The 18,983-nt window shown below is 41.0% G+C and overlaps 1 protein-coding gene across 2 annotated transcripts in view; it reads right to left on the reverse strand.

The window, feature by feature from the left end:
* Positions 1–1,485: 1,485 nt before the first annotated feature.
* DENND3 (DENN domain containing 3) overlaps positions 1,486–18,983 on the reverse strand; it is a 31,809-nt gene continuing 14,311 nt past the window's right edge. The window contains exons 7-23 of one of the 2 annotated variants that reach the window (XM_066175368.1): positions 17,953–18,171; positions 17,515–17,636; positions 16,910–17,065; positions 15,008–15,104; positions 13,552–13,655; positions 13,089–13,270; positions 11,994–12,515; positions 10,878–11,140; positions 10,220–10,390; positions 9,656–9,785; positions 9,047–9,154; positions 8,092–8,231; positions 6,759–6,919; positions 5,674–5,807; positions 5,394–5,509; positions 5,136–5,273; positions 1,486–3,000 (exon numbers count right to left, since the gene is read on the reverse strand). In XM_066175368.1, the coding sequence (XP_066031465.1) occupies positions 2,800–3,000; positions 5,136–5,273; positions 5,394–5,509; positions 5,674–5,807; positions 6,759–6,919; positions 8,092–8,231; positions 9,047–9,154; positions 9,656–9,785; positions 10,220–10,390; positions 10,878–11,140; positions 11,994–12,515; positions 13,089–13,270; positions 13,552–13,655; positions 15,008–15,104; positions 16,910–17,065; positions 17,515–17,636; positions 17,953–18,171 (2,964 nt within the window). In that variant the 3' untranslated portion in view covers positions 1,486–2,799. Of the gene's footprint in view, positions 3,001–5,135; positions 5,274–5,393; positions 5,563–5,673; positions 5,808–6,758; positions 6,920–8,091; positions 8,232–9,046; positions 9,155–9,655; positions 9,786–10,219; positions 10,391–10,877; positions 11,141–11,993; positions 12,516–13,088; positions 13,271–13,551; positions 13,656–15,007; positions 15,105–16,909; positions 17,066–17,514; positions 17,637–17,952; positions 18,172–18,983 lie in introns of those variants that run through there. The other variant, XM_066175377.1, reaches the window with a different exon arrangement.

An 18,983-nucleotide genomic window follows, 5' to 3' on the forward strand; every position in this document is an offset into this window, starting at 1 on the left:
CCACTGCTTCCAAGAGCAGGGCACCTGTGCCAAGACACGGGGGAACTCTCCATGGAGAGGGAACCAAGATGCCAGGAGGAATCCTGTAGGTGACAGTGGCAGATGAAATGGATGCAGACAGGTAAGGAATGCACATCAGGAGGGAGGATGGGGTTTAGTTCCATTTCCTTCCAAAAGGACTCAAATGGCACTGAAGGAAAATGGGGCCTGGTCCCATGAAACCCCCCAGCAGCCTGTGAGCACGGGCTGGGAGGCAGAGGACGGGGCTGTTTCCTCCCTCCCTGCATGGTCCTAGTGGGGAGATCAAAGCCAGCACAAAACAGCCTGAATTTCCAAGCGGCTCCCATCTCCACAGCTGGGTTATTTCTCAAGGCAGACACTGCCATCCCTTGGTTTGATCAAAGAATCACAGGACAGCTCAGTTTGGAAATGACGTATATGGATTATCGAGTGCAACTCCCTGCTCTACACAGCGCCTCCAAAAATTGGACCGTGGGCTCCTGGCAGGTCTCTCTGCTCCCATCAGGTTTTTCAGGTCAGGAGACCAGGAAAAAAAAAAAAAACAAACCCAAAAAACAAACAAACAAACAAACAAACAAACAAAACAAAAAACCAGCAAAAAGGACCTGAACAAATATTAGCCTTGAGGTTTCCAAGAAACAGGCAACATTTCCCTGACAGAGAAGACAATGGGATGGCAACACAAGCTGGACTCAGAGTCTCAGACAGAGGCTGACCAACCCCAACAGCAGCACCGCCTTAGGGCCAGAGAGGGATGGAGCGTGCTCAGCCCAGTCACTCAGGGCCTCCCTTCTCCTGCCAGGGGCAGCTCCTGCTCCCTTTGTCCCTTCGCTGGGAGACAGTGACTGAGAGAGGCAACTACACCTGGCCAAGCTCTCAGCTGGCAGCGGGGCAAAGACGGGCTCTGAGGAGCTCACTGGTGCCTTCCCACCACCAAAGGGCTCACAGGAAGTACCTGAAACTCTACCGAGAACTGAACAGAACCTCACAGTGCTGTGACCGCAGCTCCATTCCCTCAGCTGAAATCCTGGAGCAAAGCTGAAATGGTCAGTGAGCACCTAAAAACCAGCTAAGAAGACAAAACCAGGTTTAAAAAGTATGCCAGGAATGAAGATCAATGAAGACAGCAGCAGGTGGGCAGCAGGTTGGTGCAGCTGTTCATTTCTGCAGCCAGGGAAAGTTCCTGAATAGCCCATGTGTGTCTTTGAACTCAGTAAGTAATTCCTGCCACTTACCCCAGGCAGCCTGGCCAAGCCAGGGAAGCAAAGAAAGAACCTGAAAATCACAGATACGGGGCTCAGAAGGGGACACCTTACAGCAGAAGCTGTTTCAGAAAGGAGAACATACAGAGAGAAAACCCCAGGCAAATTATTCTTTACAGCACACAGAGAGGATGCAAGCTAGTCCTAAAATCATCACTCATGAGTATCAAATTGCACAGGGAAAAGAACAAAGTACACAGGCCAGAGTATGAATATAGTGTTTAATATTCTTAAATTGATACAAAAGCTAAAAAAGTAAAATTTCTGTTACCATGATATGAAAAAAGACTTTTATCAGCAGAAATATTATACAGAGTCATAAAATTTCTAGTCATAATATTTTCCCGTTGTTTATATCCTTCTATTTAGCCCTACACTGGTTTATATTTATTTTAAAAAGTAGCAGCCCATTTTGTCCTTCTATTTACAGTCTTTTAGACACTGTTTTCCACTCTGCACTGATGCAAATAAAACTATTCTGCACAGATTTACTGTTTTACTTGCAGATAAATGTCACCAGTGGAAAAACCACTGTGCATCAGGCACCAATCAGGGAATGCTGCTCTTGAAACTCCTCCAGGCTGCAGCCCCTGGTGCTCGCCCCAAGGACTGAGGAGGGGTTTCAAGATTGTGCAGAACTTAAAAATTTAACAGGTTCTACCCAAAAAAACAGCAGTTCCTCTGAATGGAGAAACTGGAACTGAAGGGAGGAGGGGCAGAGGTTAGTCTGCAGAGACTGAGAAGTGCTTCCAAAAGCAAGTATAATATATACAGAAATTAAATAAATTAATGCTTCAGATAAAAAATAATCAGTTTCACAAACTGTTCCAAATGCCAAGTGCTGTGCATTGTTTTCAAAGAAAAACCACATTTTTAAAATATTACATATTTAAAAACTAAAATATTCATTGGAAATACCTTGTTTCAGCTGGAGGAGCTTTCAGTGCTGTTGGGGAGAGCCTGTATGTGCCTGCTTTTTAAACAAAACAGCCCCAGAAATCCCTCCAAACAGTAAGGGACATTGCCCACCTACAGCTCTGAGCTCAGAAAGATGATCACAGTGACAACTCTGTAAGTCCAAATGCACTTGGTTTTTCCTTTCAGTGCCCTTTTCCACTTATTACAGGTTGTAAAGACACCATAAAATCCATTTTTTAAGCAACCTTGCAATGCTGAGAAAGAGCTCCCATGGAATTACTGATTTGGCTCTGGTGTTCCCAACGTGACCTGCCCCAGGCAGGTAACCCCAACCCTCCACATTACCTCATGTCAAGTTTGAAGACAGTGACCTGTCTTCTCCCATTTCTGTTCCTTTTACCAAATGTGCAGGAGCAGGACAAGGTGTGAGGGGAGATTTGCTTTGATTTCCATTTTCTACAACACAGGGACGGAAACCCAATAAATAGAAGACAATAACACTGGCAAGTGGTTAAAATAGATGCAAAATGCTGAAGTAAACACAGTCCCAGGTCTTTGCCTTTCCCCAGAGGAGGCAGAAACACTTGGAATAGCTTGTCTATCCAGCCTTCCAAATGGCAATCTTCCCTTCTTCCTTCCCAGAGCCGCTGAGGACGTACCTGTCCTCCGCCGAGCACAGCGCCTTCACCGCGTCAGCGTGGCCGACCAGCTCCTTCTCCACACTCTTCCTCTCAGCACTGACCACGTAGATCTTCCCTTTGCTCTTGCCCTGCAGCCTCCCACTGCTGCCAACCCACAGCTGGGGGAACAAAACAAACCCACAGCCGTATTTCACATTTCAGTCCAGGACACAGTCAAGGAGGTTTATGTGGCACATTGGTACAGTGAGGGTTCCCTCATGCATGGCTGGAAAAGGGAAACACTGAAAATTTCCTCATGAATATAAATAAGGGGCTTGGCCATCATTGCTTCTGACTCTCTCCAGGTCTCCTCAGCTGCTGTGGCATGAGCTGAGGGCTCCTGGTGGGTGTCTCTGCTCCCCTCTGGTTCCCTCAGTTCAGGAAACCCCCTGTGCCCCATGCAGGAATGTTCAGCTGCCGATCGTGCCGGCACTGGAGCTGCTCTCCCTTACCCCTGTGTAAGGCACAGTGTGGCCTTGCACTGCAAGAGCAGAGAAAATCCAGGGAAGAGCAACTAAAACTGCCAAGAGAAAGGAACAGCCGTCGTATGATCAAAGATCAGAAAATGGCTTGGGTTGAAAGGGACTTTAAAGATCTCATTTCAACCCCCTGCCATGGTCAGGGACAGCTTCCACGAGACCAGGTTGCTCAGAGCTCCATCCAACCTGGCCTTGAATGGGATGGGGCAGCCACAGCTTCTCTGGGCAATCTGTGCCAGGGCCTCACCACTCTCACAGGGAAGATGGAAAAGCCAAGACTCCTTAGGTTGGAGAGAAGGCAGCTAAGGAGCCTTTACAAAAGGTTTATGAACTAACAGAAGGGCAGATAAGCTGAATGTAGAACCACTGTTCCACCCTGAAATTAAGGAAGTCAGGGACATGTGGGAACCAGTAATAGTTCAGTTTCACTGAGAAGAAAGTACTTCTCTGTACAGGGCTGGCAGTGAAATTCATTAACCTGCTGCTCTCCAGGGAACTGGGGCACCAGCAAGTCCAGAATGAAATCACAGCCACAGAGATTGGGTCAAATAATACGTAATAAAAGACATAGGCTGAGCTGCCAGACAGAACACATCCTATTTCAGACAGACAGAGCATGCAGCTGGGTTCCTCTCCAGATTCCTAAGGAAAAACAGTGGCTTGTTTTTAATTAGAGCCTGTGACTGACAGCCCTATCAATGTTGGGGGTTTTTTTGCCTTTGCCAAGCTGCAAGTTCCCTGTCCATAACTCATTGCCGTGTAGAGGGAACAGAAGTGCTAGTGGTGGCACAGGGTCTGGTTGGAGCCTGTCACTAGTGGTGTCCCCCAAGGGTCCGTATTGGGCTCAGCATTGTTTAACTTATTCATAAATTACTTAATGAAAATAAGAGAAAGGAAGAAAGTTCTTCAGTAGAACAAAAGAGAGCCCAATGCCTTGGGAGTTCCAAACAATCCTCTCACTCCCTTGAAACAGAGTTTAAATATATCAATCTCTGCCTTGGGGGAGAATATCCTAAAATGATTTTCCATTGTAGTACAAAAGTCTAACCAGAGGTTGAATACAGAGAAAACTTCCCTATTCTATCTCAAAATATCATTTTTGAGGAAAGAAGGAGGGAAAATCTGAGAAAAAGATTCCAAAAGTTGCTTTCCCAGCACTTTTAGCTATTACATTATACATATTAGCTTTTTATTTGCAAAGTAACTCTGAATGAGCCCCTGTGGTAGCACAACTACAATCATTTGCACAGCTACTGATACCACATAAAAGCAGGTACACAGAGGCCAACAGCGACAGGGATACAAGATACCAGCAGGAGTCCATCGGATCCTTTGGTCTGTCATGAATTAGGATGTGGCAACTAATCAAGGAAAAGGTCAGCAACAAAAACGGGCCAAATTAATTGGCATTTGTTGTTTGTCTGATAACCTTTTTTCAAGGCTTACTCTGAGAAGCCCTGAGATAAAATATCAAAGGACCTAAACTTCCAGTTTCTACAGTTCCCTGGAAATGTCAATGGCTAATAAATGTCACCACACATTTAATTACTGATGAGGGGATTGGCTTGCCATGCATTTTGGGGTACACCTACAACAGCCATTTGTGTTGGGCAGTCTTTGGCTTCTCTGATTTCAAAGAGGAATCAACATTCCAAACCTTGTGTACGTATGCACACACCCAGTGAGGAAGCAGTGACAGCCCATGACAGCTGCAAACAAACAAAACTTCAGTAAAGAAATCCACAAGAGGCAAAACCAGCCCAGATGTCTCTCACCTGATCTTTAACTCTTATCATACAAGTAATCTCAGAGCAATCCTGAAGATGAATCTTTTGAGGTGCCCTTGAAAGGTCTTTGGTGTTCCAAATGTGCAGGTCACTGCTCCCCGAGTAGGAGGCCCACACTTCATCTCTCTAAAGCACAGAAAGACACATTTAAGCACTGCTGACTTAAAATGTATCAAAATAACCAGGGCTTGTAATGTCACATGGCCCTGCCTCCTTTAAAGTGTATCAACAGAGTATGTGCAATACCTCGGGGAAGAGCTGGAAGCCAAGAAAAGAGGAACACACATCCTTCAGGTGGTGCTCGATTTTCATCTGAGGTCGAAACTCATGAGTTGACACTACAAGAATGCAATTTCTGGTACCTTCAATATTAATGACACAGAGTTAGTAACAGAGGTGCCCACTTCTTCCATCTCTACAAAACATGGATGAAAAAAGCAAAATAAAATGGAACATCCAACAACTGCCTTGTTTCTTTATGTGAAGATGATTTTTGTAATTATTACGGTTTGAAGAAGGGACTTACAGCACCACAGTTGGTCGTTATGAAGCTTCATAGAGGTGAGATTTTGGCAGGGCAGCTGAAAGACACGGTTCACTTTGAGAGTGCTGATGTTCCAAGCAATCACCATTCCATCTAAACTGCTGGAATACGCTTCGCTGTTGGCACAGATTTAAAAAATAAAGAAGTATAGTGTACATTCATGTTCAGAACAGACTGCACACACAGAGGAGACTTACTTGCAAAATAACCAGTTTTACAGTGAGCCAAATTAATGTTCACTTTTTAATGATCTTCAAGATTATCCTTTACAAACTCTGTATCAACTAGAAAGACTGCAGGCTAGCTCAGAGCTCAGTGAATGAGAGCACATTACATCATGCATGAGGAGTAGAGCACAACAAACCATTCCCTATAATTCCTCTGAACAATCTTGCCTGGTGAATTTTCTCTTGAGTTAGAACAAAAATATCTCAAAGTGTTCTTCTTTGTTACTGCACCTGAGAAAACAAGTTATACTATCCCTTTTCTTTTCATCTTTAACATTTATTGTCTCAGAATGAACAAACCTTTTTCAGAAGGTTCCAACAACAGTTAAATTCTTCCTGGAAACCCAGTTACACCTGCTGCACAACTGGCAACCTATTGACCTTGAAGTTGCTTTTCCCATGGGAAGACAGCAGGTTAAGACCTCCAGCCAACACTCTTCCCAGTGCTACCAAAAGATCAAAAGCATATTGCCTGAACAGAACAATAAATGTATTATTCCTTTTATTATCAAGCAGGAAAAATCCAGAAGCTTCCTGTAAACACGTAATCAATTACATGCTCAAAGCAAAAGTGAAGTGGTCTTTAAACTGCATCTGCATCAATTCTTCACTGGATGCTACCAGGTCCTGGCTGTTCTCATCCTCATCCAAAAGTGCATTTCTTTGTCCTCTTTGTTCCAAACTACACAGTGCTCTTTATTTAAAAAGGAAATTCTTATTTGATATACACAATATGGGAGCTACAAAAATGAACTAAATGAAGACTTTATTAGCAGGACAAACCCTCCTGCTTAAAACAATAAATTCTTTCAACATCTAGGAAAATCGAATTAGATCTACCTGGGTGTTCCATTCTTCTTCTCCACAATGATGTCTGTAACATCAGAGCGATGATCATTCAGTTGCTTATTACAAGACATACTGTGGGTGTTGATGATATAAATAATGGAGTCCTGAGAACCAATCCACACTTGACTCTGTTCCACCATGACCATGCAAGTCTGGGGAGAAAAAGCTGGGTTAAATAAAGCCTAGAAGAGAAATCAGTCTTTAATGTAACATGGAAAAGGCTGTATTCAGATGCTACACTATGCTGGTGATCACTGTAGGAGATCAAGACTTGGCTCTCCAGTGTTCTACCCTTTGCTCTGCTCCTTAAATAATGAGAGGACAGATTTCTTTGCAAAGTTTATCCTTCAGTAAACAGGATTAATAATTTATCTTAGGGACTGACTATAGGTGTGCTTCTTGTCCCAAACAAAGTAAAAGTTACAGAGGGCATCAGGGGAACCACAGAAGTTAGTGCGCTCCTTTCCTCTGGACTGGAAGCCAAACTAACTGTCCACTATATTCACACTTCCTACTTCAGCTAAAACTAGTGTTTGAGAAAACACTGTCTCCTCTACTGTCTCTGGAATGTCCTTCCCTCCATCACACACTCTTCATTTATCTCCCTCCAGCTATCACTTGCCAACCCTTTTTGTCTTCTTTCAGGTATCTGACTCTTCTGGAATTCCATTTTTCCTCCACCCAGCTCTTCATCATCAGCTTTACCCCTCCCTTTTTGACTTTCTCCCACACTCATCAACAGCAATCTCTCTTTTTTTCACACAAGTGACATGTCCAATCCCTTTCCCTGTGTGTTCTTTCTACTGTGTGTTTTTCACTCAGGCTGCATGCCTGGTTCAGATTCCCTTTTCACAGAGAGAGTTACTCTTTCAGGTGGTCTTTCACAAACCACTCCCTCCCACCTGCTGGTTGAGACACTTTCTTTTGGAGCTCCATCTCTCTTTCAATAGCATCTACCTGGTTTCCTTACACCTCTTCCCAATCTCCAATTTTTATCTATTCCTAGGATTCCCCTTCTCATCTTCTCTTTGGGTTAATTGTCTTTTATTCTTTCTCCTCAACTGTTTCAACCCTTTTTTCCTGCCCCAAGAACCCATCAGGCCCTTCCAAATCCAATCCATCACTTCTCACCAGTTGACTTGTTTTATTATTAACCCATTTAGCTTCCTTTCAGCTTTCCTCAAAAATCTCCACTTTTCCAAGTTAACTGAAGCCCAAACAACTCAACAACTTTTAAGGAATGATGTGATTCAGGGTAAAACAGGCTACAGCAACAAAATCACACCCAGCTGAAGCAGGAACCGTGATCCTGTGCCAGTCTTACCAGTTTAGAGCGGCCCATTTTGAAGCAGTGTTGCTGGATAGACCAGGTTGAGGCATCAAAGACCACCACCTTCCCCTCATTCAAAGCACACCAGAGTTTTGGATGAGCACTGTCCAGTCTTTCTGAAGGATCAAGATGCCCTAGAAATACAGCAGAGAAGATGAGAGAGGTAAAAGAAAACAAAATACTTTTGGAGACCTGTGGGAAAGCCATTATTAGGCAGAGCAGGTTTGTAATGAAATGCATCTTCTGGAATTTACATCATCAGTTATTGACTGACAGTTCTCACAATGCATTTGTGCTTGTTATCATCTGTTTGCTGAGTTCACCCAATGATTTCATTTTACACTCCAAAGATAGTCAGAGCAGAGATAATATCTTTCATTTATGACTGAGAGCTGAGCTCACTGAGATTAGAGGAAGGCTTTTAGGCCCTATAAATACAACTAATAAATCCACTCACTCTTGTCTACTCCATCAAAGCCTCTCATACTATGAAGAAAGAAAGAAAAGCACCACTGAATCCAACACCCTGCACACTATTCCTTGTACTGTGGTTCAAATTAACTCCCCCACAGGACTCTACTGAAAAATAAAAACCTAACAATGAATATTGATCAATGGGGGAGCATCATCCATCCACCCAGCCGGCTCAGTAAGTGAGCCAGAAATCTTAATGAGAAATCAACCCATTAACACAGAACTGAAATCTGTGATAAGGCACATGTGCAGAGAAAGGCAAATTAAGACAGTGAAAACTATGCCTTGGAGTATCTTAATATGCAACGTTACTGTTCTTTTTAAATGATTTTTCTGTTTTAGTATTCAACACACAACCAATCCATGTCAGAACGTGAACACATCGGGCAGGCATAATACCAGGTGTTATGAGATAATGTGCTTTATTGGCTAATTAAAGCTGGGCTAACCTAAAGGGAGCAGCACATCACCTTACCTGGAGTATAAAGCAAAACATCTATTGCCCGTGGAAATGTCTCACCAGCTGAGGGGTTGATCTTGTGCTTTAGTGTCTCTGAAGTTGTTTTGGGGACCATCATAGGCACTAAAATAGATTTTTAGAAGGTAATTAAGTGTACATTTAGGTCTGAAATAGAACTGCAATTCTTATGCAATAGCAATTCTACACCATTCATTCACATTTTTCACATTTTTATTTCCCTCTAGCTTTAGCTGAGAGGCCAAACACCATTTGTATGAATTCTGTAGCAGAGACATCCACCACCCAAAAAAGCCAAGACAAAAACACAGCATCCAAGATGGAGACAGAAGCAAAAGCATGGAGACAGAAGCAAAAACCAAAATCAAACCAAACCAACAAAAAAAAAAGGGGGGGGGGGGGGGAACAAAAAGGAAGAGCAAAAAGGAAAGAACAAACCCTAAGCTTTCTCCTTACTATTAAATAAATTGCATTTGTTAAAGTGCAATCAGGTTAACCTCTTTTTGTATTTCTACAGATAACCAGTTTGAAAAACAGAATATACACTGAAAGAGCAGAAAGAGATGATGCAACACCAACAGACTTTGTAGCATTGCTGTGACTGACCTTCATTTTTCATCCTGTCAAAATAAGACAGTTTAGAGGCTGCATAGATGCTTTTGGAGGACTGCAGGGCACCAACCACAGCATCCATCAGGAGAACATTTGTCAGTGCTTGCTGGATATACTGAGGATCCTAAAGACAGAAGTCTTAATGTAGTTTATCTCTTGCTCATTATTCTCACAAGACACCATTTTCAAAAATCACAACATGTGTCATGCTCAGCACAAGCACCAGGCAGTTGCTGCCTCTGCAGCACAAATCCTGTCACTTGCTGTCAGACCCCACTCCCACATCCCATGTTCCAAGCCAGGTCTGGGAGCAGTGAGTCAGAAGCCAGTCTTATTACAGGAATACTTCAGATCTGACACAACCTTGATACAGGATATGCAAACAAAACCATATGAAAAGATACAGCAGACATAGGATGGGGTACCCATTTCCAAGCTGGACCTTTCTTCATGGAAGAGAAGCACCACGAAAATCTAAGATTAGTGCATTAATTATTTAGAACAGAGACAGAAAGCACATTCTTCATATTATTTGGTTACAAATTCCCGTATTTATACCTTGTGATCATATGCCATTTTCTTTCCAGCCCACATTTCTTTCACTATCAGGTACCAGAGATCACACTCAGTTTTAAGGTTGGCTTCAAAGACTTCTTTTTTAGATAATGTTTTAATCCTCAGAGTAGGTATTCTCAAAAGAAGGAAGGCTACAGTTGTGCTCTTAACATCCTGGAAAGTTACAGGAAAGAGAAAACAAGGAGACTGTACCCAAATAACAGATAAAATTCAGTACTCAGCCCACAGGGCAGCTTTCTCTAATTACAGCTAATTATTTCAGTTGTCCATACACACCATTAAGCAGAGCTGGATTTATGAAAATAAGTTTAAACATCATCATACAGCCTTGGCTCCACAGTGGATATAAGCTGACCCACTGATACCTCAGTCATATGAGCACATTTAATGCTCATGTTATTAAACTTATCTACTCCACATCCTATGTGCTGCGCTCCACATTTCTCTGAGATTATAACCTCTTGTTTTCAGTCATGAAATTTTTGGTCCATACCCCCAGAATTTCACCTCGTCACTCACATAGTGACTTCAGCAATGTTTCCTACTCTCCCTACTAAAACTTTATGTCGAGAGGCAGCTCATTCTGGAGAATGGGACATATATCCACAGGCATGGCAGAGGACAGGAAGCTGATGCTCACCTCTATATCCCTGAAAGCAGCAATGGGGACATAGCCAGGACGGCCTCCTTCAGTCAACAGGAACAAGCGCTTCTGGGTCAGAGCTATTTTCCCTACACCGTAGTTGGTTTTAACTGAGCAGGATAACTTGTAGACACATTCATTTTTATCTAGATGCTCGATTACTGCTGGTGGCAGATTCACCTCTTGAGCTTCTGCTTCAGTTTCTTTCCAGTAGTTGTAGAAGTCTCTGAATGTTTCAGGATCAATTTGTTTCTGCTGTCCTAAAAATTTTTAAAACTCCTTTAGTATGAGAAACTATTACACAGATTTGTACAGGAAGATGGGTTTAGAAGGACAGTAACTGACAAATTGTGCCTTTCTATTGCGCATATAAGTATAGGCATTCTAGGCCCATGTCCCCATCCCAAGGGTCTCAGGCACTATCCTGAGATACTCCATCCAGGTTCAACCACCCCTCACGGAGCAAAATGTGTGACTAAAGTCACTCCTGCTCCACTTAAACATAAAGGAATAGTATAAAAGTGAGTTAAGAATAGGGAGAAGTTAGGAGAACACTCCATATAAATTCTGGGATCAGTCAACAGGCTGAACACTGCCTTTTCCCCCACAGGATCACCTGTTGGGTAAGAATCATACTCTAGGCAAACTGAATAATTATTTCAAGTTGGCTCTTACTGGGGATTAGAGCTTGTCCATATAATGCTCTGAATTAATATATTGCTTTAAATGTATTTTTGCAGTCAGATACTACAACCAGCAATTTTCAAACTTTAACCTCTGATAATTTTACTAATAGAGAGTGTTCTTCTTTAAGCTGTTAATGTGAGTCCTGCAAGGGTGCTGGCAGTGGCTGGCAGTGGGTAAAGGACACTCAGGAGAGGTCTCTCTGTTTGGCAGGTGACCCTGGACAAGTCAGTGGAACCTCCCTTCATGCAGCAGCTGCTCAGTGAAGGGTCCTCACAGTGGAACCCTGACAGACAGGTCAGGCACAAGGGACTCAGCTTTCCCAGGGCACTGACAGACCAACCAACACTAAGGGTTTGAGTAAATCTCCCTTTTTCATGTGACAATGCTAAATAATAATCAAAAAACCCCCAACAAACTTGTACTCACCTACTGTCAGGGCATCGAATAACCGGTGGATGGTGTCTATATCCCTGACAATCCCAGACTCCTGAATTCTCTTCACGAAATCGTCCAGCTGCATGTGTGTTTTTGGCAATTCGAAATTTTTTACATGGTCATCTATTTTCAGAACTTCCCTTTGTTTTTCCATCACTCGACTTATCAGCCTCTTGAGCTCAGGTTTGCGGTCTGCCTGCAAGCGCTCCGAGCGAGGCAGGGTCTCCACTATTTTTCTTACAAGATCAGTAGGGAAAATTCTTAAGTCTGTTTTTTCTAGGTTCTGAAAGTCAGAAAGTGCATTTAGTAGTTTCCCTTGCATCAAGCTAACAAGGCCCCGGAGGTAGAAGTACCTTGCCAGCAATGCAGAGTTCTCAGGGGGTAAGGTACTGATAGCTTTGCTGAGGTGGTTGAAGAAGTCTGTGTAGTAGGAGTGAACACACTGGAACATCAGAGGGAAGTGAATTTCAGGGATTTTGAATGTGGTGATGGATTTGGAGGGTGTTCTCATAGCTAGAAATAAACACCAAGAGAGTACATTGATCAGGGAAAGGAGTAGGAATGTAAATATCTTCACAACCAAACAACAAACAGAATCCCCATCACAGCAACAAGCAGTTATGAGAAACAAGAAGGATCACAGCTGTTCTAGGGACACAAATACATTTCTGTATCTATCACCCCTATTATGAGAATATTCCCTAATCAGATAACAGCAATTCTAGAAAAGTTAATTTTAAAAAGGGATAAAAAACCCTCATGGAGTTCTTTCTAAACAGTGATAAGCTTAAGCTTGTATTTAAATTAAAGATAGTAGAGAACTGGACATAAGGTGGGTGAGGACTCAGGAATCAGTTCTCCAGTATCAATTCCACTGGGAACACTCACTCTTTTGTGGTCCAGCAAAACTCACAGCAGGCTACAGACTGACTTCACAAGCAAGGGGAAGCACAGAGAGGCCCCAGCTCAAAGTGACTCAGCCCATCATTTCTTCCCAGCAGCTGACACTCTTTCTGTGACAATTACTCAGTCATGTCACTCCAAAAGACAACAGAAGTGTCTTTGTCCATCACAGTCTTCCCTTACCAACACCTGTTTCCACTTTTCCAAGTGAGGAGATCCTGGTGGTGTCCTCTGGCAGCTTGATGTCCTGCAGGTTGGGCATGCTGATCACCATGCGCCGGCTGGCCTTGCGCTCAGCACTGATTCTCCTGGAAGCCATTTTCTCTATCGTCAGCCTTCTGGGGGTGGGAAACATCAAATCTAACCTGAGGAAAATAAAAGTAACACATTACTAGTTTCAGAACTCGGAACACATACACACTAAATTATGGCTTGGGTTTTTTTCTTTTTTGTATAATAGTATTGAATCTACAATTTCAACAGCCGTGTTTTCACATAACCCTTTTACAATAATCATAATTAAATGAGTTAACAATCATAATCTTTTTATAGATGACCTGATCTCATACCAATAGAGTCAAAAGGACTATTATCACTGATACCAACAGAAGATTCAAAACCAGAGTAAGAAATGAGAAAACTCCACCTGTCCTCTTCAGACTGAGTACTTAAGTCAAGCCGAGCAAAAGCATCCATCTTCCTGTTCAGACGAGCTTTAAGGAAAGAGTGAAACATGTAGGTCTCTAAAACCTGTGAGACACAAAGGAGTTAACTGTGGATCATTCATAAATTTACATTTTTATTAGCATGTTTTGCTCATGTTTATTACCTTTACACATGCAAAACTGAGACCTTCCAATTTAGCAATCACAAAAATAGAAAGATTGAAAGCTTCAAGAGATATTTGCTTAGTGGAAAACAGTAATCTCAAACTGCTCTCCAAGAAGTGAAACCAAACAAAAATGAGAAATACTGAGCAAAACAGAGCTACAAGTGTAATATTAACCTTTCTACCCAAACCAAGTGCTGATAATACTGTCTATAGTTCGGAACAAGAATTTTGGGACAGTCTAAATTAACATTACGTCATCATGCTGAAAAGACAAGTGGATCATCTTTTCATCTTCAAAATTGTTCTCTGCTCAGGTAATTATTGTGGTGTCATCTATAAATAACTTCTAAAAGATCAAATTGCTACTTTTAGGATAAGGACACCACAAAAAATGCCAGGTGTGAATTAAAAGGAGGGAAAGCCATCACCTCTCATTACTGCACAGTTAAACAAGGTGAAATCTGGGATTTGAGGCAGTACAACATGTCTATTATATAAATGTTCAAATGCCTCTCACTAATCCACTTGCAACGTCCAATGTAAAAGAGCATCTCCGAAAGCATTAGGATTCCCTGTTTCCAGTATTCCTCCAGTAGGTGGCATATTATGTCTGGACATACAGCAATTGTATGCCCAGGAGATTCCACATTTTAGTCCTTCCTAATGGATTTTTTTGAGTTTTCCTAATACAATTCCAGAGACCTGGAATAATAACTACTTTATTATAATAACTAATTTTATTTGTTATTATAATAAATAATATTATAATATTATTATTATTATATTACAGCTAATCATTACTAATAACTAATAACTACTTCATATTATGTTATTTTCTAAGATTCACTTGAAAGCAAACCTACCACTTTGCTATTTGGTATTTAAGTGAGTCAGCTGCTCAAAGCTCTTCTTAAATACGTACACCTGAGTTTTAAACTAATATTAAATTTGAATTCATAAAATTGATACAATTTCATTTATAGCATTTGAAATTGCTGCTGAAAATATATTAATTATTTCTATTCATCTGAAATCCTGGTCAAAAATTCCCAATCACTTTCTCTGCTTAGGATATATTAAGAGGTTTTTTTTAGTTTTTCCTTTTAGTCTATTTGAATTCAAGAATGTTTGCACATATTGGAAGCTTTATCCAACAAACACTGTTTCTCATGCAGGATTCATCACTTTGTTACCTTTACATTTCCAGATATTGGCATTAATCCTAAAATACAGATTTATTAATAACAGATAATCACAGCACTGAATTTACCTTTTTGTAGAATGGCTGGTCTCCGATTGCCCTTGTTTTCAGAAATTCTTCACTGTTAAACACTCTATGTTCATAATTTAGATGGTCTTTTACCTCCCTGTAGACAAAAACAAATAAATCTGCTTGGAGGTTTGTGCACAAGTTGTTTTTGCAACTGCAGCAACTCTAGCAACAACAGCAGCCCACTGGTACTACTAGAAATATGCTGCAGCATCAGAAGAACAGAAATGTGCTGCAGCATCAGGAGGCAAACTCAGTTTTGATGAACAAGTCTGGTTACTGAATCATAGAAAAAAATCCAAATTTTTTAGAAGTAAGGTAGGCTATCTGCTGCCAAATTCACTTACACTCTGTGAGATTTAGTAAATCACGAGGGAGAATCTGTGTAAATCATGACTTAGGCTCCAATCCTGGAATTCCATTTACACATACAGTTCCTGAATCACACACAATCCACTGGAGCACAAAAGACAAGTGCACATTTCATGGGCAATTTGAAAGATGTGACCTGACCTCACACTGTCCCATCACATTGCATCTGTAACAGGCACATGAAAAAGAGGGCTCTTACTACATCTTGTTAACAGTTTATCCAACCATATGGGGTCAGGAAAAGGTATGCTCAATAAAAGGACATAGTTCTATGTAATTCTATATAATTTAGCACTGTCTGCTTTAAACATGGAACCTCCACACACAAAAGCACCACAATGCTTTGCTGAAGACAGAACAACTGGCAGCACAACTGCATCAGAGAGTTACTTTCCTTCACACCTGGATGCTGGTAGAGTTAGAAGATAAAAGAAGCAAGGCTGAAAAAAAGAACAAAGAAAAAGTTTGAAGGAAAGGAGAAAGAAAGCAAAAGAATCAACCCCTTTGTGATACCTATTATCTCTTAGAGAGAAAAGCATCTGTTCATTTTTTGCAGCCAAATGTGCAGTGCATTAAAGAGTTCAAGCTGTTATGAGCAAAAATGCATTTCTCCTCATCTTTGCTAAACACTGAAATCCACAAAATCCTACTGTGGAAATAAATGCATTTCAGTTTCCATAATAAGCTATCTGTAAAGGCTGTTCTATTCCCCACACCCAGCAGCTACTGTCCTTCTTGGAGGGTCCAGACACTTGCAGGAACACTCCTTAAGCTGATCCAATAACAGACACCTGGTATTTGGACTCCGTAAATTAAACCAGCACCTCTGACTGAAAGGGTCAAGAATTCCTGTGAGCAATTCAGTATCTGATCCAAAGGGAAGAACCACCTCCAGCAAGAGGCCCCATCATTATTAAAATGCCACCCCCAAACACAGCCAATACCCCACATTTCTTACCAAAGAATTATGGACTACCCTGAGTAGGAAAGGACCTACAAGGATCATTGAGTCCAGCTCCTGGCCAACTGTCCCTTCTTGTGCCAACACTTTGTCCTTGAGCTTAAACAGCTCCTCTCCCTTCTTCATTCTTAGGTGTTGCTCTCCTCAGGTATCTCATCCATTCTCAGTCCAAACACACCCAGGTGTTCTGAACTCTTGTTTCTGCTTTCCGCTCTTCTACCCTGTCCTGGTTTAAATTCACGTGCCTCTAACAAGAGTGACCAAAACTTGACTGATATCCCTGCTGGGCCCTAAGCTTTTCCAAGGGCTGCACTTCTCTTCCTGAAATCTTCCTTCAAAAGACAAGCTCAAAATCAGAAGAGTTCTATCTAAGATATTTTATATACATCAAAGCATGAATGACTCATATTCCATCAGGCTACAGGACCTCCTTCTCATATTCCCAAACAAAACCTAAGCTCTACAAAATATCTATAAAATAAGACAAAATGAGAATATTTTCATTGATGCTTAAAGTGTCTTAACCAGTACCACATGCTCTTAATATAGAAAACACTATACCCACTTACCTGAAGATATTAACAATTAACTGCAACATGGTTTGCTGCACATCCATGTTCAGTTTCTGCTGCCAAGCCCTCCTGCAGGTTTGGAGCTCACCAAGGTCTGTGCTGGCTCGGAGATGGCAGAGCTCCAGATCAAAGTGCAGCTGCAGACCCTGCACTCTACACACAGAACAAAACTATTAACTTACATCCTAACATCTACAATTTTTTTCATACCTTAAAAAAAAAAGAAATCATTTAGGCTTGTGCATCTTACAGCTAGAGAAGTGCAAGACTGATTTATAAGTGCTGCCAAGCTAACAAGATTCCAGGGAGCCTCACTCAATTAAATCACAGTGCACTCAGTATTCTTTGTGAAGTTCAGAGTATAATCTGTATCAATAATAAAAAAGAAACAAGCATTCCAATTGTTGCAAAATAATTTGGTAATTATGACTGCTTAAAGCCACTTATATACTAATTAACTGAAATTTTCAATTTGTCTTTTTTTAAAGTACAGTGGGGTTTATATGAATGAAGTAATAGTAATAAATAATACAAAATAAAAAACTTGGAGCATCAAGCACAATTTATGCACTAAGACAAACACATCTTCAGGATCTTGTCACCTTTTTATGAAAGTTTCTGCTGCTTGTGCTGGAACATCTGGAATCTCAAGTTCCTCTTCAACCATTTTTGAATGTGAAATGTCTCCATTATCTATATTAATTAGAATTAAATCTTCACCTTCCTTTTAACAAAAGAAAATAGAATGACTGTACATATACTTATATTGTGAAAATATTTACTTCTCATTTACATACTCCCCAGACAATTTCATCAAGGAGGTAAACCAGAAAAGGACTGAAATTTTTTCCACAAGTAGAAAATTGTGGACAACTAAATTGTGGATAATTCAACAATTACATTCAAGAAAAAGAAATGCAATTGCCTTAACAGATGTTGATCCCAGTACATAAACACTTAGTAGTCTAATATGCTCGAATATGGAAGGGGACAAATGCACTGCAAGTAAAAATCAGGAGTGGTAATAGTGTAAAACATACCTTGCTCACTTCATCAAAATGATCAATATGACATCCCATGAGGAAAGATGTTGGAGCCATCACAAAATCCAGCATTTGCCGGGACAGAATAGGCACAAACGTGTGCTGCCACTGAAGAGGATGAAGGTACAACATAAAGCATTCAGCAACCAGTGTCAGCAGAGCCCAGTCAGAAGAGAAGAAAACGATTCTCTGCTCAGTCAAAATACAGGTCATAATCTGGAAAACAAACCCAGAATGTTAAATACTTGCAAAGAGGTATCTAGAACACACTAGAAATGCAAATATTTCATCTGCTTGTGAGAGTCAACCTCAAAACGCTTGTTTTTAGTGGCTACCTTACAGATTGACAAAATGAAATAATGTCCATTTCAAGATGCATCAGCTGCACCATTTAGGATCTGAGATACTTTTACTCATAACATGCACATGTAGGCAAAACCCCAAAAAAGTAAGGCAGAACTGCCAACTCTCATGATTGAGGAGGTTTCTTAGAGAAAGTGGCTCAGATAACACTGATGACCTTAAACAACCTAATTTAACTTCACAGGTGGCCTGTGAGCAGGGACTTGGATCAGAAAACCTACAAAACAACACTCCAGGCAATATTATTGTAAGAGTCTGTGAAGAACTGAAAAAAAATTCTTTGCAAATAGCTTTTTGCATTTTCTATTTCCACACCATTTACACCTTATTTGTATGAGTGCCAATTGTCATCAATCCTTCTCACAGGCCCTTTCTTAAACATTAAAAAAAAATATTATAAATCTTGTAGAAATGCATGTAGTGAAAATTCAAAATAAAATCTGTCAATTGGCTTAGGTAGTTACATTTTAAAATATATTCTTAAGAAATTTAGCACCCATTTCTAGACCACAGGCAAAGAAATGCAATATGCCTTATTCTAATCTGGTCTGCAAATAACAGAATATCTTAAGAAGAAGTATAGTTTATTGTGCCATAGCTCTAATATTCAGAACTAAGACTATTCTGAATTCCTGGGTTTATAAAGTTTTTTGAGTAAATAAACA

This window comes from Chamaea fasciata, unplaced genomic scaffold (genome assembly GCF_029207755.1).
Source record: "Chamaea fasciata isolate MVZ Bird 193981 ecotype frontalis unplaced genomic scaffold, bChaFas1.0.hap1 SCAF_1, whole genome shotgun sequence".
NCBI classification, from domain to species: Eukaryota; Metazoa; Chordata; class Aves; order Passeriformes; family Sylviidae; genus Chamaea; species Chamaea fasciata.